Consider the following 22,184-nt stretch of genomic DNA (forward strand, 5'->3'; position numbering starts at 1 on the left):
GGCGAGGCCTAAACTGTTTTTTTCAAGGCAGGGTTCCCCTCTAGCCCAGGCTGACATGGAATTCACTATGTAGTCTCAGGGTGAACTTGAACTCAAGGTGATCCTATCTCTGCCTCCCAAGTGCTGGGATTAAAGGTGTGCACCACCACACCTGGCCCCTTTTAAACATCTTATTGACAACTTCCTTAAGTATAAATAGTAAACCATGATAAGTCCCTCCTACCACCTTCATTTTTCCCCTCCACTGAATCCCTTCTTTCCAATTAGTCTCTCTTCTATTTTGATGTTATCTTTTCCTCCTATTATGAGGGTCTTATGTAGATAGTATCAGGCACTGTGAGGACGTGGATATCCAGGCCATTTTGTGTCTGGACAAGTGCACTGTAAGCAGTCCTACTCTGCCCTTAGCTCCTCTTACTTTTTTTTTATTTGTTTGTTTTTGTTTTTTTGGTTTTTTTTTTTTGAGGTGAGGTCTCTCTCTAACTCAGACTGAATATGTAGTCTCAGGGTGGCCTCGAACTCCAGGCAATCCTCCTACCGCTGCTTCCTGAGTGCTGGGATTAAAGGCGTGCCCCACCATGCCCAGCTTCCTCTTACACTCTTTCTACTACCTCTTCCACAATGGACCCTGAACCTTGGAAAGTGTGATAGAGATGTCTCAGTGCTGAACACTCCTCTGTCTCTTCTTCTCAGCACTATAGTGAGTTTTGAGTCACCTCAATGGTCACCACCACATGCAAAGGAACTTCTCTAACCAAAAGTGAGAGTAGCATTAAAATACAGGCATACGCATAAGTGTTTAGAGAGCAATTTGGCAGGCATAATATATCCATTTAGCCAGACAATAGTAGTCATTACTCCCCTAGGGTGAAAGTTATTTGTTTTTTCTGGTTTTCTCACTCTAGCCCAGGCTAACCTGGAACTCTGCAGTCCCAGCCTGGCCTCAGAATCACAGTGATCCTTCTACCCTTGCCTCCCTAATACTGGGATTCAAGGTGTGCATCACCACCCCTGGCAGTATGTAATTTTTAAAAAATATTTTATTTTCATTTATTTATTCATTTGACAGAGAGATGGCACAGCAGGTAAGAGTGCATTTACTTGCTGCTCAAGCACGAGGGCCTGAGTTTGATCCCCAGCACCCATGTAAAAAGCCAGGTGGGAGCCGGAAGTGGTGGTACACGCCTTTAATCCCAGCACTCGGGAGGCAGAGGTAGAAGGATCGCTGTGAGTTCGAGGCCAGCTTGAGACTACACAGCGAATTCCAGGTCAGCCTGGGCTAGAGTGAGGCCCTACCTTGAAAACCAAAAAAAAAAAAAAAAAGAAATTATTTTTAAAGAGAGAGGGAATGGGTGCACCAGAGCCTCTTGCCACTGCAAACAAACTCCAGATGCATGTGCCACTTTGTATCTGGTTTTACATGGGCACTGGGGAATCAAACCCAGGTTGTTAGGCTTTGCAGGCAAGTGCCTTAACCACTGAGCTATCTCTCCAGCCCACCAGATACTTTTTATATCAATTTAGAACATAGATGTCCAGATGCTTGCTTGACAAAAAAAAAAAGCCACTAAAAACTGGAAATTCAGTGTGCTTGCAAAAAATCTGAAGAGGACGTGGTGGCACATGCCTTTAACCCCAGCACTTGGGAGGCAGAGGTAGGAGAATCGCCATGAGTTCAAGGCCACCCTGAGACTACATAGTGAATTCCAGGCCAGCCTGAACTAGAGTGAGACCCTACCTCAAAAAAAAAAAAAAAAATCTGAAGTCCTAATTAATGATTCCTGCCAGCTTTTTATATTAAACAATACAGCTTTATTTGCTTGCTAATTTATCATTAATCTTTAGCCAATCATTGAGGTTTTTTTAAAACAGTCTTTAATCTCTGCAATATGGCCGCCAAAGTAGTTTCTTTTACATTTTTATTTTTCACTCAGCACTCTAAAACAACAATTTCTTACTGCACTGGCAAGTCCACAGCCAAGTGTAACAGATGAATATTGTTATGTGGCCAGCAAATTCCCAAAGAGCGGTCTCTAATAGACTGTGGGAAAAATACTTGAGCCAAAGCCCAATTTTTGAAAATTTTCTCTTGTGTCTCACAGTTCAGAAAATTTGCCCTTCTGAACCTATCCCTCCCACATGTGTGTAGCATACATTTGAGCATGAAGGCAAACATAAATATACCAAACACACACACACACAACTTCCTTTAGGGAAGAAATGAGAAGTAATTATGTGAACAGAAAACAGACAGCTTGTTTTTATAAGCATTTATTAAGTACTTCCTGTATACTTGATAAATAATGAGCATAAGGCTAGCCACAAGGGATAATAATATGAATTGACTTTAAGGAAACTTCTGGAAAAGAGATGTCAGCAGTCTGGACTCTAGGCCCAGTTTTCCCATCACCAAATGGGAGGTTAAGAGAAAATTCCAATTAATTTAATATTATTTTCTTAGCACATCTCAGATTTTATAGGGAGAAAGAAGTAAGAAAGATACAGTTCTTATCCTAACAAAGTGTTCTCAGTGTGACAGGGAAAATATGAAAAAGACATGAAGGGGACTGATTTATTATATTTCAAGGTAGGGTCTTGCTATAGCACAGGCTGACCTGGAATTCACTATGTAGTGTCAAGGTGGCCTTGAACTCACTGAGATATTCTCCTACCTCTGCTTCCTGAGTACTGGGATTAATGTCACACGCCTGGCTGTGGACTGTCATATTTTGTGGTGAGTGCTATGATGTAGGTACTAGAAGCAGTGGAAGCAAGGAGGAAGGAGTCCACAAGGCAGTAGGTTTTGTTGTTTTGAGATAGCCCTGACCTCCTGAGTGTTGGGACTACAGGCATGAGCCACCACTCAACAGCTCTTAAAATACCCTCTATAGGGCTGGAGAGATGGCGTAGCGGTTAAACGCTTGCCTGTGAAGCCTAAGGACCCCGGTTCGAGGCTCGGTTCCCCAGGTCCCACGTTAGCCAGATGCACAAGGGGGCGCATGCGTCTGGAGTTCGTTTGCAGAGGCTGGAAGCCCTGGCGCACCCATTCTCTCTCTCTCCCTCTATCTGTCCTTCTCTCTTTGTCTGTCACTCTCAAATAAATAAATAAAAATTAAAAAAAAATACCCTCTATAGACCTGTGGAAAACCCCAAGTCCTTTTCCTGGCATGTGCTAAGTCAAAATTAGTTTGTAATAACACTAATACATTTTTTTTTCTTTGTCATATTAATATTTGCACTGATGTGGCCAAAAAATGGGGTGATTATTTAACATGAATCAAAGCAGTGGCACCAAACTGTCCTAACAGTCATTGTATTCTTCAGTGCCAAAAACTTACGAAAATAAACAAATAAATAAAGCAAGCCCTATAATCTCAGATACTCAGAAGTCAACATAGGAAAATCCCAAATTCAAGGTCTGCCTGGGTTTACACAGTGAGTTTAAGACCAGCCTAATCAACTTGTGAACAGAGTTCTAGGAAATAACTTAGTAGTAGAATATTTGCCTAATACAATTTTATTTTTATTTATGTGTGTGTGTGTGTGAGAGAGAGGGGGGGGGGAGGGAGAGAGAAAGAAAGAATATGGGCATGGCAGGGCCTTCAGCCACTGCAAATGAACTCCAGACACACCTTGTGCATCTGGCTTACATGGGTCCTGAGGAATTGAACCTGGGTCCTTTGGCTTTGCAGGCAAGTGCCTTAGCCACTAAGCCATCTCTCCAGCGCCCAGACAAAAGGTTCTTGAAGTAAGAATATAGTAGAGTTTAGTCATATGTGGGTGGTGGCATACTTCTGTAATCCCAGCACTCAGGCTGAGTCAGGAGGATTGAAAGTTTGAGGCCAGCTTGAGGTAAATAGTGAGTTCCAAGCCAGCTTGGGCAATGACTTTGTATTATAAATAAATATTATAGCCATATATGTGTGTGTGTGCACGTGCGCGTGTGCGTGCATGCGTGCGTGCGTGTGTGTGTGTAGTGTAGTATATTTTTGGTTAGCCCTCCCCTGCCTCTGCTCCTCTTCTACTCTATCCCCTTCCCCTATGTTTTTCTCATTTGACCCTTTTTCTTTCAAGGCAACGTCTGAATCTGGCCCATGGTGACCTGCAACTCACTCTGTAACCCCAGGCTGGCTCTGTGATCCTCCTACCTCAGCCTCAAGAGTACTAGGTCTTAAAGGCATGTGCTACCACACCTGGCTCTTTTTTTCTCATTTGACAGGGTCTGGCTAGTTATCAAGGCTTTACAGTCTTCCTACCTTTGCCTCCTAATGGCTGAGATTATAAGCATACAGTGCTATGGCCAGGCATAGTAAGGATCTTAATGCCAATATGAGGGCTGGACTGTTGTGACCCCTGGGCTGCACTCTGCATGGAGCTAGTGTTCTCCTGTGCTGCATATACAAGTAAACCTCATGTAGGAAACCAATCAAAAATCAATATTGGGCCGGGTATGGTGGTGCATGCCTTTAATCCCAGCACCCGGGAGGTAGAGGTAGGAGGATCGCCATGAGTTCAATGCCAGCCTGAGACTACAGAGTGAATTCTAGGTCGGCCTTAATTAGATCGAGACTCTACTTCAAAAAAAAAAAAAAAGCCAAAAAAAAAAAAAAGAAAAGAAAATAATCTTTGATCTATTAAAAAAAAAAAAAAAAACCCATCTAGGCATGGTGGTGCATGCCTTTAATCCCAGCACTTGGTAGGCAGAGGTAGGAGGATCACCATGAGTTTGAGGCCACCCTGGGACTATATAGTGAATTCCAGGTCAACCTGAGCTAGAGAAAGACCCTACCTCAAGTAACCAAAAGAAAAAAATAAAAATCTTGGGCTAGAGAAATGGCTCAGCCATTTAAGGCCCTTGCCTGAAGAGCTTAATCACCTGGGTTTGATTCCCTAGTATCTATATAAAGCCAGATGCACAAAGTGTTGCATTCAACTGAAGTTCATTTGCAGTGGCTAGCGGCCCGGGTACACCTATTCTCTCTCTCTCTCTCTCTATCCTTGCAAATAAATAAATAAAATATTTTTATTTATTTATTTATTTGAGAGCAACAGACAGAGAGAGAAAGAGACATAGAGAGAGAATGGGCACTCCAGGGCCTCAGCACTGTATATAAACTACAGATGCATGTGCCACCTTGTTCATTTGGCTTATGTGGGTCTTGGGGAATTGAGCCTCAAACCGGGGTCCTTCGGCTTCACAAACAAGCACTTAATCGCTAAGCCATCTCTCCAGCCCCAAGTGAAATATTGTAAAATATATTTTATTTATTTATTTGAGAGAGAAAGAGGCAGAATGTGAGAGAGAATGGGTATGCCAGAGCCTCCAGTCATTGAAAATGAACTCCAGATGCAAGCACCCCCTTGAGCATCTGGCTTACATGGGTCCTGGAGAATTGAACTGGGATCCTTTGGCTTTGCAGGCAAGCGCCTTAACCACTAAGCCACCTCTCCAGCCCTGAATAAAATATTTTTAAAAAATCAATCTCCCTGACTAAGCGGTTAAAGTCTCTTGCATGCAAAGCCTGATGGCATGGGTTTGATTCCCCAGTGTCCACATAAAGTGAGATGCACAAACTGGCGTGTGTGTCTGAAGATCATTTGTAGTGACAGGAGACCTTGGCATGCCCATACACACACTCTTTCTCTCTAGTAAATAAGTTTAATGTATATGTATATGTATATGTATGTATATGTATATATATGTGTATATGTGTGTGTGTGTGTGTGTGTGTGTGTGTGTGTGTGTGTGTGTACCTCCCGAGTGCTAGGGTTAAAGGTGTGTGCCACCACACCTGGCTTTCCCATAGGTTTCTAATTCATCTGCAGCCTAAACGTTCATGGATCTGATTTCTCCACCGTAAGGCCTGGGAAGATGGCCCAGTGGTTAAGGGCACTTGCTTGAATTCTCCACTGATTTTCTGACCACCTGTCACCATCCACTTAGCCCTTAGCTTATTTTATTCTCTGTAGCCTCCTTGCTGTCTTTTGAACATGCATCGTCTCTTAAAGCTTTTGTGCTTGCTGGCTAGTCTGCTCGAAAAGCTCTTAGCCAAGATTCAATCCAACTTTTTTTTTTCAAGGTAGGGTCTTACTCTAGCTCAGGCTGACTTGGATTTCACTATGTAGTCTCAGGGTAGCCTCGAACTCATAGCAATTCTCCTACCTCTGTCTCCAGAGTGCTGGGATTAAAGGTGTGCACCCATGCCCAGCTCAACCCAACTCTTTGTCTTTAAACCACTGTTAAGTGTCAGCCTGGCATGGCGGTGCACGCCTTTAATCCCAGCACTCAGGAGGCAGAGGTAATAGAATCGCCATGAGTTCGAGGCTAGCCTGGGACTACAGGGTGAGTCCCAGGTCATTCTGGGTTAGAGTGAACCCTACCTAAGGGGTGTGGGGGAGAAAGAAAGAAGGAAGAAAAGAGAGAAAGAAAGAAGGAAGGAAGGAAAGAGAAAGGAAAAGAAAAGAGGGCTGTAGGGATGGCTTAGCAGCTAAGGCATTTGCCTACGAAGCCAAAGAACCCTGGTTCAATTCCCAGGACCCACGTAAACCAGATGCACAAAGTGGGTCTGGAGTTCCTTTACAGTGGCTTAAGGCCCTGAAGTGCCCTTTCTATCTGCCTCTTTCTCACAAATAAATAAAACAAGTTAATTTAAAAAGAAAGAATGAAAGTTCCTTGTCTTAGCATGAAGGAATGTAGCCTAGAAAACTTGTGGACAGACCAGTGTTAGTCTTGCCAGGCTAATCCTAACCCTTACCCCCACCGCGCCACCCTAGCCCTGCGCATGCGCGACCTGCACTCTGCCATCTATTGCTCGGCGCTCGTCCCTCCCTCGTCGGTTTGCCCAGCGCGTCTCATCGATCTTCTCGGTCATCGCGCGCCTGCGCCATTGGCCTGTCACTCCGAGGCGGCGTGGGGAGCTGTGGGAGCAGTGGCCACGCGCTGGGAGCAGAGGTAAAGCCGGGACTTGTGCCCTGCCCCGCGGCTCTCCGGCCGGCCGAGCGGCGCGGTGGGTGCCGGAGACCCCTCTTCTCGTGAGAAACGCGCGCTCGCTGAGTGGGGCCGAGGTGGGCAGGCCGGGGTGCTCGGGTGGCTCGTTGGGATCTTGCCATAGAGCCCAGTGTTCCGTTTAGAAAGGAGACGGAGCGCTCAGCCACCTGTGCTACACGCGGAAAACTTGGGTGTCGGGCAGGTTCTGCTCAAGTCACATTAAGTGAGCTCCAGACCCGAGACCTGGCCTCGCTGAAGCCGTGCTTGCGCTCTTCCCGCCCCCGCCCTGAGTTCACTGTCTTGTTTTCGTCCCACTTTGAGTTATTTGGACGCAGGGCGAAGAGATACGAGTACACTGAGGTCCTGCCCTCGGCAGCGCTGAGGGGTGACGGACCAGTTACGATCCGGGGGTCGGACTTGACCTCCTTGCAACTGGAGAAGACAGCTTGTGCTCTGATGGACGCGGCACTGAGATGCCCTCACCACCTGTAAAGTTTAGGAGGCCAGCGAGACCCGAATCTTTCGTTTGTTTTGTTGTTTTGAGATAGGGTTTCACTCTAACCAGTGCTGACCTGGAACTCGCCATGTAGGTTTTTTGTTGTTGTGGGTTTTTGTTGTTTGTTTGTTTTTTTGTTTTTGGAGGCAGAGTCTCACTGTAGCTCAGGCTGACCTGGAATTCACTATGTACTCTCAGGGTGGCCTCGAACTCAAGGCAATCCTCCTACCACTGCCTCCAGAGCGCTGGGATTAAAAGCGTGCGCCATCATGCCTGGCTCACCATGTAGTTTTATTTATTAGAGAGAGATAGAGAATGGCAAACTCCAGATGCATGCACCACCTTGTGCATCTGGCTTACGTGGGTAATAATAACCTGGGTCCTTTGGCTTTGCCAACAAGTGGCTTAACCACTCAGCTCTCTCTCCAGCCCTGTTCTTGAATCTTAAGTTGCATTTGTGTATGTAGGTACATATTGAGGCCAAAGGAGAGCTTTGGGTGTACTTCCCCAGGCACTACCCTTTTTGAGACAGAGTCTCTCCCTGTCCTGAACTTCTCAAATAGATTAGGCTGGCCAGCTGGCAAGCTCCAAGAATTAGCTTGTGTCCCCCCCGCCCCCCAATGCAGGGATTACAGGCGTGGCTTTTTGTCACTTGGGTTCTGGGAATGAAATTCAGGTCCTCATGCTTGCAAGGCAAGCACTTTACCAACTGAACCATTGCCCCAGCCCTTAATGTGCATTTTTAAACTGAGAGATTCACTGGGAGCAGGAACTTCAGATCCTAGTGACCTGGTTTTAAAAAATATTTTATTAATATATTTGAGAGAGAGGGAGACACACTTGAGATGGGGGGGGGGGGGAGAATGGGTGTGCCGCAGCCTCCAGCAACTGCAAACTAATTCCAGACACAAGTGCCACCTTGTGCATCTGGCTTACATGGGTTCTGGGGAAACAAACTTGGGTCCTTAGGCTTTGTAGGCAAGCACCTTAACCACCAAGCCATCTCTCCAGCCCCTGATCTGGGTTTTATATAAACCTTTCTGTACATATTTGAGCTTGATTCTTACATGGACTGTTGTGAAGTTCACAGATGCTCATTCCACAACTAATACCTGGCATCTGACTGGAAAGACAGTGATGAAAATACAGTTCCCTGCTTCAAGGAAATCACTTCTTTTTTCTGATTTTTAAAAATTTTATTTATTTGAGAGGGTGAGAGGCAGACACAGAGAGAGAAAAAATAGGCATGCCAGGGCCTCCAGCCATTGCAAACGAATTCCAGACACATGCACAACCTTGTGCATATGGCTTATGTGCGTCCTGGGGAATCAAACCGAGGTCCTCTGGCTTTGCAGGCAAATGCCTTAACCACTAAGCCATCTCTCCAGCCCACTTCTTAATATACATTTAAGAATGTCAGTTTTGGGCTGGAGAGATGGCTTAGTGGTTAAGCACTTGCCTATGAAGTCTAAGAACCCTGGTTCAAGGCTCAGTTCCCCAGGACCCATGTTAGCCAGATGCACAAGGGGGCGAACGCATCTGGAGTTCCTTTGCAGTGGCTGGAGGCCCTGGCATGCCCATTCTCTCTCTCTCTCTCCCTCTCTCTTTCTCTCTGCCTCTTTCTCTCTGTCTGTTGCTCTCAAATAAATAAATAAAAATAAACAACAAAAAACCTTAAAAATAAATAAAAAACTATTTTAAAGAAGAGAATGTCAGTTTTAAGTAGTTTTTTTGTTTTTGTTTTGTTTTTTAAAGAGAAAAAGGCAGATTGAGAGAATGAAAACACCAGGGCCTCTAGCGATTGCAAATAAACAACAGATGCATGCACCATGTGCATCTGGCTTACCTGGGTACTGGGGAGTCAAACCTGGGTCCTCAGTCTTGGCAGCCAAGCATCTTAACTGCTAAGCTATCTCTCCAGCCCTTAGGTAGATATTTAAATACATACAGTGAAGCCTATAAAGGTTGGGGTACTCTGTACATAATATAGTAGGAACAGCTAGTGGCAAGTAGTCCCTTCTGTCAGTGGGGTGTGAAATGTAAAGAGTGGCTTCATAGATCTGATGAGTTGTTTTTTTTTTGTTTTGTTTTGTTTTGTTTTTTTAATTTATGACAGAGTAAAAGAAAGAAGCAGATACAAGGAATGGGTGCACCAGGGCCTTCAGCTGCTGCAGACAAGCTCCAGACATGTGTACCACCTTGCGCATCTGGCTTCTGTGGGGAGTCAAACATGGGTCCTTTGGCTTTGCAGGCAAATGCCTTAGCTACTAAGCCATCTCTGCAGCCCAGGTCTGATGATTCCTCAGCTGAGTCTTTCTTAACTTTATTGCAGTCTTCATACATAAAAACAATATACCATACTCCCCTCCCAGCGTTCTCTCTTTCTCTCTCCTGAATCTGTCCTCTACTGAATCCCCCTTTCCCAACAAGTCTCCTATTTTGATGTCATCAGTTTTTTTCTTCCTATTATCCTATTATGCAGGTCTTATGTAGGTAAGTAATATCAGCCACTGTGAGGTCATGAGTACCATGGTCTTTTTTTTTTTTTTTTTTTTTTTTTTTTTGAGGTAAGGTTTCACTCTAGTCCAGGGTGACCTGGAATACACTATGTAGTCTCAGAGTGGATTTGAACTCATGGTGATCCTTCCACTTCTGCCTCCCGAGTACTGGGATTAAAGGCATGTGCCACTATGCCCAGCTTTGTTTTTGTTTATTTTTTTTAAGACTATTGTTATTTTTTAAATTATTTATTTATTTATTTGAGAGTGACATAGAGAGAAAGATGCAGATAGATAGAGAATGGGCACACCAGGGCCTCCAGCCACTACAAATGAACTCCAGATGCATGTGCTACCTTGTGCATCTGGGTTACGTAGGTCCTGAGGAATCAAACCGGGATCCTTAGGCTTCACAGGCAAGCGTTTCACTGCTAAGCCATCTCTTCAGCCCATGTTTTCGTTGTTTTTCAAGGCAGTCTTGCTCTAGCCCATGCTGACCTGGAATTCACTATGTAGTCTCAAAGTAGCCTTGAACTCAAGGCAGTTCTCCTACCTCTGCCTTGTGTGCTGGGATTGAAGTTGTAAGCCACCACGCCAGGCAAATTTTTTTGTTTGTTCCTTGGTTACTTTGTGTCTGGAAGACATTATTGCAAAACACTCCTCCCCTTCCTTTGGCTCTTCATTCTGCTACCTCTTCTGCAGTGGTTCCTAAGCCTGGGAGTGTGTGATAGAAATGTCTCACTTAGTGCTAACATTTCACTGTCATTTTTTTTTGGTCAGGATTTTGATTAGTTTTTTTTTTTTTTTTTTTCATTTTTCAAGGTAGGGTCTCACTCTGGTCCAGGCTGACCTGGAATTAACTCTGTAGTCTCAGGGTGGCCTTGAACTCATGGCGATCCTCCTACCTCTGCTTCCCAAGTGCTGGGATTAAAGGTATGTACCACCATGCCTAGCCGCGATTTTGGTGAGTTTTGAGTGTCCCCATTGGTCACTGCCTTCTAGAAAGAGAACTTTTTTTTTTCAAAAATTTTTTTATTAACAACTTCCATGATTATAAAAAATATCCCATGGTATGCCCTCCCTCCTTCCACTTTCCCCTTTGAAACTCCATTCTCTATCATATGCCCTCCCCCTCTCAATCAGTCTCTCTTTTATTTTGATGTCATGATCTTTTCCTCCTATTATGATGGTCTTATGTAGGTAGTGTCAGGCACTGTGAGGTCATGGATATCCAGGCCATTTTGTGTCTGGGGGGAGCACATTGTAAGGAGTCCTACCCTTCCTTTGGCTCTTACATTCTTTCTGCCACCTCTTCTGCATTAAACCCTGAGCCTTGGAAGATGTGATCGAAATATTTCAGTACTGAGCACTCCTGCCACTCTTTCTAGCACCATGATACCTTCTGAGTCATCCCAAGGTCACTGCTATCTGAAAAGAGTATCCTCTACCAAAAGTGAGAGTAGCATTAATATAAGGGTATGAACATTAAGAGAAGTGCTTACTGAGCAGTTTGATAAGCATAGTATATACATTTAGCCAGACAGCAAGCAGACGTTATACCCCTAGGGCTCATGACTACCTGTTTTAAAGTTTTCAGTATCAGGGATGTATTCCCTCCCATGGAGAAGGCCTCCAGTCCAATTAGAGGGCAGCTGGTTTCCACCATGACAGACATGCCACTATTGCACCTGTTGGCTCATTTGGCCTGGCTGGCCAAATATAAGGCTTGCAGTGTCCACTGTTGAGTATCTTCACTGATGATTTCTCTTTCTCCCATTGAACTGCATGCAGAATGGCTTCTTCCAGCTTTCTGTCAGCTGGTCTACATGGAGGAGGTTATCAGCTCAGTTCCAGCAGGATTTCTCAGTGGCCTTGCAGCCCAAGTATGTGGAGTCGTCAGCAATAGGATCTTACCATCTATTCCTGCTGGGAAACCAAGGGCCTCAGCAATGGCCTGTAATGTTTTGGGGGGCATCAGGGACCTCCCTGGCCAACAACTCACTGGAAGGTATCCCATCCATGGCACTGAAAATTTTCTAGCAACAATCTATGGCTCCTGAGTGTTCCATTGTCCAAAAAAGTAGTTTTCCATATGATTTATTTGTATCCTTTTAGATTTTGATTAGCCTTGGAAAGAGAACTTTTTGTAACCAAAAGTGAGAGTAGCATTTATATATGGGCATAAACAAATAGCATGAACATTATAAATTCATTTAGCTAGACAATAGTAGTTTCCCTTCCTAGGGCTTATGACCTCCCCAGTCATAGGCTTTTGATTAGGTTTTCAGTACCTGACATGAATTCCCTCTCATGGAGTGGGTCTCAAATCCATTCTGTGAGCAGTTGGTTCTCCCCATAATAAACATGCCACCATTGTAACAGTTGGCACATTTGGCCTAGCTCACCAGCCATACCATTTGCAGAGTCCCCTGCCAGTTAGGACCATTGATGACTTGTCTCCCCTAACAAGCTGCCTAGGGTCTTCCCAACATCAGCTAGTCAACAGGGAGTGGTCTTCCAGCTCAGTTGAGCTAAGTCTTCTATTTGTTGACTGATTACTAGGCACAGGAGAAAGACAACCTAGGAAGCAAGAATAGTTTCAGCAATAGGATCTTACCATCTATTCCTGGCGGGAAACCAAGGAGAAATCACCAGTGAAGATACTCAACAGTGGACACTGCAATAGTCCAGTGCCACTGGACATGACGGTGTGCATCTGAAGTACCAGCTACTCAAGGTGGAAGGTAGGAGGATCACTGGAGCCCAGGAGTCACAGTGACCAGGTGTCTACACTGGGTTCAGCATCAGTATAGTAATGTCTAGATAGAAACTACCAGGTCACATGCACTGATCCATAGCTGTAAATAACCTCTACACTTCAGTCTGGGCAGCATAGCAGCACATATCTTTTTTTATTTTTTTATTTTTCAAGGTAGGCGTTCACTCTAGCCCATGTAGTTTTAGGTTGGCCTTGAACTCACAGTGATCCTGCTACCTCTGCCTCCCGAGTGCTGGAATCAAAGGCATGAGCCACTACGCTTGGCAGCACATCCATTTAAAAAAAGGGGGGGGGGCTGGAGAAATGGCTTAGCTGTTAAGCACTTGCCTGTGAAGCCTAAGTAAGGACCCCGGTTCAAGGCTCAATTCCCCAGGACCCATGTTAGCCAGATGCACAAGGGGGTGCATGTATCTGGAGTTTGTTTGCAGTGGCTGTCGCTGGAGGCCCTGGCACACCTATTCTCTATCTGCTTCCTTCTCTCTCTGTCTGTTATTCTCAAATAAATAAATAAAAATAAACAAAAGAATTTTTTTAAAAAATGAAAGCTTATTTGAGAGGGAGAAAATGGGCATACTGGGGCCTCTTGCTGCTGCATACCAATTCCAGACACATGCCACTTTGTGTATCTAGCTTTATGTGTGTACTAAAGAATCAAATCTGGGCTGGCAGACTTTAAAAGCAAGTGCCTTTAACCACTAAGCCATATTCAAGGTTTTTGTGATTCCAAATGAATTTTTGGATTGTTTTTTCTATATCCATGAAGGATGCCTTTGGAATTTTGATAGGGATTGCATTAAATGTATAGATTGCTTTAGGTAAGATTGCCATTTTCACAATATTGATTCTTCCAATCCAGAACAAGGGATGTTTCTCCACTTTCTAGTGTCTTCTGCAATTTCTCACTTGAGTGTTTTAAAGTTCTCATTGTAGAGATTCTTTACTGCCTTGGTTAGGTTTATTCCAAGGTACTTTATTTTATTTTATTTTTTTGATGCAATTGTGAATGGGAGTGATTCTCTGATTTCATCCTCTGTGTGTTTGTTGTTAGCATATATGAAGGCTACTGATTTCTGTGTATTTATTTTGTATCCTGCTACATGGCTGTAGGTTTTGATCAGCTCTAACAGTTTGCTAGTAGAGTCTTTAGGGTCCTTTATGTATAGAATCATGTCATCTGCAAATAATGATAACTTGATCTCTTCCTTTCAATTTGTATCCCTTTTATGTGTGTCCCTTTCCTTATTGCTATGGCTAAGATTCCAGTAGTATATTAAATAAAAGTGGGGACAGTGGACACCCTTGTCTTGTTCCTGATTTTAGTGGAAAAGCTTCCAGTTTTTCCCCATTCAGTAATATGTTGGCTGTAGGCTTGTCATAAATAGCTTTTATTATATTAAGATATGTTCCTTCTATTCCCAGTCTCTGTAGGACTTTTATCATGAAGGAATGTTGGATTTTGTCAAACGCTTTCTCTGCGTCTAATGAGATGATCATGTGATTTTTGTCCTTCAACCCATTTATATAATATATGTATGGCCCCTGCATTGGCACCTCTTTCCCAATTTGGGGGAAATTTTCTTCTATGATTTTGTTTAAGATGCCTACTATACCTTTGGAGTGGAATTCTTCTCCTCTTACTATGCCCTGAATTCTTATATTTGATCTTTTCATAGTGTCCCGAATATCTTGAAATTCCCACTCATACTTTTCTAGAAGTTTGTCTTTCTCTTTGTTGGACTGTATTAGATCTGCCACCTGGTCTTCTAGCTTAGATATTCTGTCCTCTCCTTCATCCATTCTACTGGTACAATTTTCTACAGAGTTTTTTATTTCATTAACTGTATTCTTCATTGCTAGTAATTCTGACTGGGTTTTCTTTATTATTTCTATTTCCTTATTTATGTCTTGTATTGCCTTCTTTATTTCATGAAATTGGTGTCCTGCATCTTTGATTTCCTCTTTGGTTCCTTTGATTTGTTCTTTGACTTCTTTGAACATATTTACAATCATGCTTTTGAAATCTTTCTCAGGCATTTCCTCTAACTCGTTCTCACTGGAGGTCATTTCTGATGCATTAATACTTTTAGGTGGATTTATATTGTCTTGCTTTTTAGTGTTTCTTGTGTTATAATGTATATATTTTTGCATCTTGGATTAAGTTAATGCTTGATATTCTAGCTAGCTACATATTCTTAGCTGTATCAATTGATCTGATGTTATATATCTTCAGGGTAGGAGCTTAAGGTGTTAGGTGTGGCTCTTAAGACTCTCAGAGTATCTACAAAGGTGTTCCTAGGGGTTGAGTTTCCCTGCTATAGGAGTATTCACATAGGCTGAGTGGAATAAAATACAGGTAGATTCTAAAAGTTAACTAAACGCTGTACACATTCAATCAAAAACAGCACCGAGTATTTATTCAAGAGTAGTTAATATAACAACCAGATCCTCTTATCAACAAAGAGGTTAAGATTTCTGGTCTGTTGAGGGATCCAGGTCAGCTTGTGACCAAGTGAGACCCTGCCCTGATGCAATCCCAGTTACTTTTTGGATGATTTTTGGTCTCAGTCAAGTTGCTCACTGTGTTGTTGGGCTGCTGTTCTGATTTCTGGAGCTGGGCACTGGCTTTTCCTGCGGGGCAAACCGAGCCTGGCAACTGTGGCCCTGCAGATCAGCACCCCCGCTGCTGGAACCGCTACTGCTGCTGCTGAAGCTGGGGCTGCTGGATCTGTTGTCGCTGCTGCCTCTGAAGCTGCTGCTGCTGCTGCTGGATCTGCCACTCCTGCTGGATCTGCTACTGGGTCCGCTGCTGCTGGGGCCGCTGTTGCCGGTGCTGGCGCTGCTGCTGCTTATGTTGCTGTCAGACTCTGCTCCTGCTTGGGTCCTGCTGTTGGCTCAAGTTGGCGTAGCCAGGTCCCCGGACCACTGTTCTGTTCACTGGAGCTGGGCACAGGCAGTGGGGCAGGTGAGGGAGCCACAGCTGCTCTAGTTCTCTCGCTGTTGCATGTGTTCTTTTACCTTGTGATCTGCTCCACCATGTTCACTGCCGCTCTCCCTTCACGTTTCTTGTGGAAAGCGCTGGTGTGAGTGGAAGCTCCCCGCACCTGGCTTTTCCTGCGGCTCCAGTCGAGCCTGGTGGCTTTTTGGTGCACCGCCGCTGCGATTGGCAGACCTGCTGTGGCCACTTTTGCCGGCCTGTGCAGGCTTGGAATGATCTGGATCTCTCCTACTTCTCTGCTGCCGTTTTAATTTCCTATACACCTCACTTTTTAGTATAAGTGTGTATTTTGCTGAGCTTTTTTTGGTCTCCCCCCCCTCCCCAGGCTGCTTTGGAGTGGTACCTACGCCTCCATCTTAACCGGAAGTCCGACAAGTCAGCTCTTTTTTATTTAAATTTTAATTTATTTATTTGTAAGCAGAGAGACAGAATGGTTGCACCAGGGCCTTTAGTTCCCGCAAATGAACTCCAAATGGCCACCATGCACCACGTAGTGCATCTGGCATTACGTGGATCCTGGGGAATAGAACATAGGTCATTGATGCTTATTTGTGGTTTTTTTTTTGTTTTTTTTTTTTTTTGAGGTAGGGTCTCCCTCTAGTCTAGACTGACCTCTAATTTATAATGTAGTCTCAAACTCATCATGATCTGCCTACCTCTTCCTGGTATTGAAGGCATATGCCACCACACCTGGCCTAATTTTTATTTTGGAGGCCGGGTCTTACTCTGGCTTTGGATGACTTAGATCTCACTTTGTAGCCCAGGCTAGCCTCAGAGTCACAGCAGTTCTTTTACCTCAGCCTCCTGAGAGTTGGGATTAAAGATGTATACCACCATGCCTAGCTTCATTTAATCTTAATAATAACTCAGTGAAGTAAGAATGATAATTGTCCTTATCTTACAAAATGAGAAAAAAAAAAACAAGGCATAGAAAAGGTATATAGCTTGTTCTAGTTTGCATATCTAATAATTGGTAGCACTAGAATTAACACCTTGGTAATCCAGTGCTAGCATACATGAACATGACCTCCAGGTGGCCTTCTAAAAGCTGAGTGTTCTGGGAGTACTGTCGGGTCCCTGGTCATACCTCCTATGAGTTACAGAACTCAAACAGCCCTTTAGCTTTTGTTTTTATTTCTTGTTTGGTTTTCTGAAGTAGAGTCACTCTAGCCCAGGCTGACCAGGAATTCAGTCTGTTGTGCCAGGCTTGTCTTGAACTCACAGCAACTTTTTACTTGTGCTTCCCAAAGGCTTGGATTAAATGCTATTAAAAACGCATGCACCACCATGCCCAGCAGGCCTTTGACTTTTTTTTAAATCATTTTATTTATTTATTATTAGATACAGAGGGACAGAGGGTGGGGGAAGAGAGAGAGAGAGAGAAAGAGAATGGACACGCCAGGGCCTCTGTCCTCTGCAGATAAACTCCAGACACATGTGCCATGATGTGCATCTGGCTAATGTGGGACCTGGAGAATTGAGCATGGGTCCTTAGGCTTCACAGGCAAGTGCCTTAATCACTAAAGCCGTCTCTCCAGCCTTGGCCTTTTTTTTTTGGAGATAGGGTCTTGCTCTATCCCAGAGTGAACCTGGAATTCACTATGTAATCTCAGGGTGGCCTTGAACTCATGGTGATCCTCTTACCTATGCCTCCCAAGTGCTGAGATTAAAGGCATGCACCACCACACCTGGCTAAAATTATTTTATTTTTATTTATTTGAGAGAGAGAATGGATGCACCACGGCCTTTATCCACTGCAAATGAATGAATGCATCTGGCTTTACCTGGATACTGAGGAATTGAACTTGGGTCATTTTGTTTTGTTTTGTTTTTCAAGATAGGGTCTCACCCTAGCCCAGGCTGACCTGAAATTCACTCTGTAGTCTCAGGGTGGCCTCAAACTCATGGCAATACTCCTACCTCTGCCTCCCAAGTGCTGGGATTAAAGGTGTGCCCCACCACACTTGGCTTTTTTTTTAATCATTATTATTTATTTGCAAGCAGAAAGGAAGGGGGAGAGAGAGAGAGAGAAAATAGACGTTCCAGGGACTCTTGCAAACAAACTCCAGACGCATGCACCAGTTTGTGCAACTAGCTTAATTGTGGGTACTGGGTAATCAAAACCTGGCTATCAGGCTTTGTTTACAAGCAGATGTCTTAACTATTGAGCTATCCAGCTCTGATTTTTTGGGGGGGGGTAATATTTTATTTCTATTTTTTTTATTTATGAGAGAGAGAGAATGGGTGTACCACTGCCTCTAGTCACTGCAAATAAACTCTAAACTCATGTGCCATCCCATGCATCTGGCTTTCGTGGGTCCTGGGAAATTGAACCTGGGTCCTTAGGCTTTGCAGGCAAGCACCTTAAATGCTAAGCCATCTCTCCAGCCCTGGTGTGTGTGTGTGTGTGTGTGTGTGTGTGTGTGTGTGTGTTTTAAAGGTTTATTTATTTTTTTAATTAACGTTTACATTTCTCCCTGTGTATATGTATGGGTGTGCCAGAGTCACTTCCTGAGAGTAAGTGGCTTTACATGGGTACTGGAGAGTCAAACTTGGGCCAATAGGCTTTGACCTGGAATGCTCTGTGAAGTCTCAGGGTGGCCTCAAAGTCAAGGCAAAGGCAATCCTCCCACCTCCGCCTTCCAATTGCTGGAGTTAAAAGTGTTAACTACACATGGTTCATTTAATACTTTTATTTTTTTAATTAATTTTTTTTTTTTTTTTTTGAGGTAAGTCTCACTGCAGCTCAGGCTGACCTGGAATTCACTATGTAGTCTCAGGGTGTCCTCGAACTCTCAGCAATCCTCCTACCTCTGCCTCCCGAGTGCTGGGATGAAAGTTATGCACCTCCACGCTCAGCTTATTTTTTTAAATTTTTACATATTTTGTTTGTGAGAGAGAGAATGAAAGAATGAGAATGGGACCTCCAGCCACTGCAAACAATCTCCAGATGCATGCTCCACCATGTGCATCTGGCTTACGTGGGTCCTGGAGAATTGAACCAGGGTCCTTAGGCTTCACAGGCAGGTGCCTTAAGGGCTAAGCCATCTCTCCAGCCCCATTTAATATTTTTAATGAATGGTGACATAATGTTTGGTAAGTCAAAGAATACTCTCAGTTTTCATCAGAAAGGATTTATGACCTTCCACTGAACCTCTGTGGTAGCCAGTATATAGAGTTTTGTTGTTTTTGGTTTTTTGAGGTAGGGTCTTGCTAACCCCAGCTGACCTGGAATTCATTTGGTAGTCTCGGGGTGTCCTTGAACTCACAGCGTCCTCCTACCTCTGCCTTCTGAATACTGGGATTAAAGGCATGTACCACCACACATGGCCAGAATTTTCTTTTTTTCCTTTAAATGTTTTCAAGAAATAAGAATTCACCTGTTGGGCTGGAGAGCTGGCTTAGTAGATAAGGCATTTGCCAGAGAAGCCTAAGGACCCAGGACTCCAGATCCCACATAAGTGAAATGCACATGGTGGCACATGCATCTGGAGTTCGTTGGCAGTGGCTAGAGGCCCTGGCATGCCCATTCTCTCTCTTTCTCCCACCTCTAATAAATAAATAATGTTTTTTTGTTTTTTTTTTTAATTCACCTGTCAAAAATCCAGTTGGTAAACTTTTGCTTCAGAAATGAGCTCTAGCACTACCTTCCTAAGAAACCTTCCTTAGTGTCTTGGAAGACGTATGTATTCTTTTCACTCTATTCTCCTGTATTGATACATCCCTTCCATGGCCTATGAGAATATTTTGTAACTTACTAAGTTTGTGTTCTCTCAATCAGAAACAACTTCAGGGAAAGGGCAGGGTTTTTTTCTTTATTTATATTCTCTCTTTTAACAAGGATGGTATGAAAGTCTGTGTAGATTGGAGAAGGTGACAAAGATGATGTTTATAGTTCAGGTAAAGAATATTTCTTACTCAGACAATTAAAATTGGAAGTAAAGCATTTGACATAAATATCAGTAACAAATAAAAATGAATTAGCTAGGCGTGGTGATGCACAGCTTTAAATCCCAGGACTTGGGAGGTAGAGGTAGGAGGATCGACATGAGTTTGAGGCTACCCTTAGACTACATAGTAAATTCTAGGTCAGACTAGGCTAGAGTGAAACCCTACCTCAAAAAAAGTGTGGTGGTGCACGCCTATAATCCCAGCACTCGGGAGGCAGTGGTGGTATCGCAGTGAGTTAAGACCACCCTGTGACTACATAGTAAATTCCAGGTCAGCCTGGGCAAGAGTGAGACTCTACCTTGAAAAAAAAAAAAATTAGTATTAGGTGTTCTTTGATTTTTGATACATTTTTTTCTGAAATTTTTTCATCCTGTGCTTACAGCTTATAAAGATGGAATTTCAAGCAGTAGTGATGGCTGTTGGTGGGGGATCTCGCATGACAGACTTGACTTCCAGCATTCCTAAACCTCTGCTTCCAGTTGGGAACAAACCTTTAATTTGGTACCCATTGAACCTGCTTGAGCGTGTTGGATTTGAAGGTAAGCTATGACAAGAGATGCACTCGTAAAACTTGTAGTAAGCTTGATCCCAAAGATTTGTCAGCATTACGAGGATGAAAGAGGATGAATGATGGAAGACTGGGACTTAAAAGTTTGTTTGAGATTGGCTTCTTTAAGTTAGGGACATAGTAGTACTCTTTTGCTTCATGGAGAATGTTGACATGAGTATGCTAAGAATTACTGTTGTAGACTGGCTCTCCACAGTGATCTCAGATGAGCCTTGTAACATTCACACAGAGATGTGAAAGCTAAGTGTCTAATCAGCAGTGCTTGCTGAGAATCTATTTATATTAAGCATGGGAGTAGAAAATTGAAATTATCCAGGCATGATGGCACACACCTTTATTTAATCTGAGCACTCAGGAGGCAGAGGTAAGAGGATCTTGAGTTTGAGGCCATCCTGAGACTGCATAGTGAATTCTAGGTCAGCCTGGGCTAGATTGAAACCCTACCTTGAAAAACCAAAAAAAGAAAAAGGGCTGGAGGGATGGCTTAGCAGTTAAGATGTTTGTTTGTAAAGCCAAAGGACCCAGGTTCGATTCCCTAGGACCCACATAAGCCAGATACACAAGGGGGCACATGTGTCTAGAGTTCGTTTGTGCATACCCATTCTCTTCTCCCTCTCCCTCCCCTCTCCCTCCTTCCTCTCCCTCCCTCCCTCTCTTTCTCTCTGTCCAATAAATAAATAAAAATAAATAAATTTAAAAACAGTTAGGCCCTGACTTCTAGAATCTTAAAGTCTAATAGAACAAAAGAACAAGTCTCTTTACTTTTTTTATTGATTGATTTTTTTTTTTTTTAATTTGGTTTTTCAAGGTAAGGCTTTACACTAGCTCCGGCTGACCTGGAATTCACTATGTAGTCTTGGGGTGGCCTCGAACTCACAGCAATCCTCCTACCTCTGCCTCCCGAGTGCTGGGATTAAAGACGTGCACCACCACACCCAGTGATTTTTAGTTTTTTTGGAAGTAGGGTTTCATTCTATCCCAGACTGACCTGGAATTCACTATGTAGCTTAGGGTGGCCTCAAACCCACAATGTTCATGCTACCTCAGCCTCCCAGGTGTTGGGATTAAGGGTGTGTACCACCACACTGGAAGAAATACATTTTAGGGGCAGGAAAGATGGTTTAGCAGTTAAGGTACTTGCTTGCAAAGCCTAAGGACCCAGGTTCAATTCCCCAGTACCCAAATAAGCCAGCACAAAGGTGACACATACGTCTAGAGTTTGTTTGCAATGACTGGAGGCCCAAGTGCACCCATTCTCTCTATCAGCCACTCTCTTAAATACATAAAATATTTTATGCTGGGTGTGGTGGCGCATGCCTTTAATCCCAGCGCTCAAGAGGCAGAGGTAAGAGCATTGCCATGAGTTCGAGGCTACCCTGAGACTACATAGTGATTTCCAGGTTATCCTGGGGTAGAGTGCGACCCTCCCTTGAAAAACCAAAATAAATAAATAAAGTATTTTAAAAATACTTTTTAGCCAGACGTGGTGCACACCTTTAATTTCAGCACTCAGGAGGTTGGGGTAGGAGGATCACTGAGTTTGAGGCCACCCTGAAACTACATAGTGAATTCCAGGTCAGCCTGGGCTAGAGCAAGACCCTGCCTTGAAAAAAAAAAAGCAAAAAATAAAATAAATACCTTTTAAAGACCTGCCCAATACTGGCCCATTAACATTCTGTCATGGATGGTGGAAGCGGCCATGAGGTTCCCCATCTCTCCCTGAGGAGTTATTAGAAGTTAATAGTGGTTGTGTGACTAGGAGATATTTTCTTCAGTGATGTAGTAGCTAGTAAATTGTACATGCTCTAGTAAATAACCCCCCAGCAATGCTCATGCAAGCTAATTAAAGCCAGTGGGTCACACACATACAAACACACAAAACATCACAATAGTAGAGGGGGATGGTGAT

The 22,184-nt window shown here is 43.7% G+C and overlaps 1 protein-coding gene across 1 annotated transcript in view; it reads left to right on the forward strand.

Moving 5' to 3' along the window:
• Nucleotides 1-6,859: 6,859 nt before the first annotated feature.
• The window catches only part of Eif2b3 (eukaryotic translation initiation factor 2B subunit gamma), a 101,659-nt gene continuing 86,334 nt past the window's right edge, over nt 6,860-22,184 (forward strand). The window contains exons 1-2 of the mRNA XM_045150152.1: nt 6,860-6,952; nt 20,090-20,246. Coding sequence (XP_045006087.1) covers nt 20,099-20,246 — 148 coding nt within the window. The 5' untranslated portion in view covers nt 6,860-6,952; nt 20,090-20,098. The remainder of the gene's footprint in view (nt 6,953-20,089; nt 20,247-22,184) is intronic.

This window comes from Jaculus jaculus, chromosome 5 (genome assembly GCF_020740685.1).
Source record: "Jaculus jaculus isolate mJacJac1 chromosome 5, mJacJac1.mat.Y.cur, whole genome shotgun sequence".
Lineage (NCBI taxonomy): Eukaryota > Metazoa > Chordata > Mammalia > Rodentia > Dipodidae > Jaculus > Jaculus jaculus.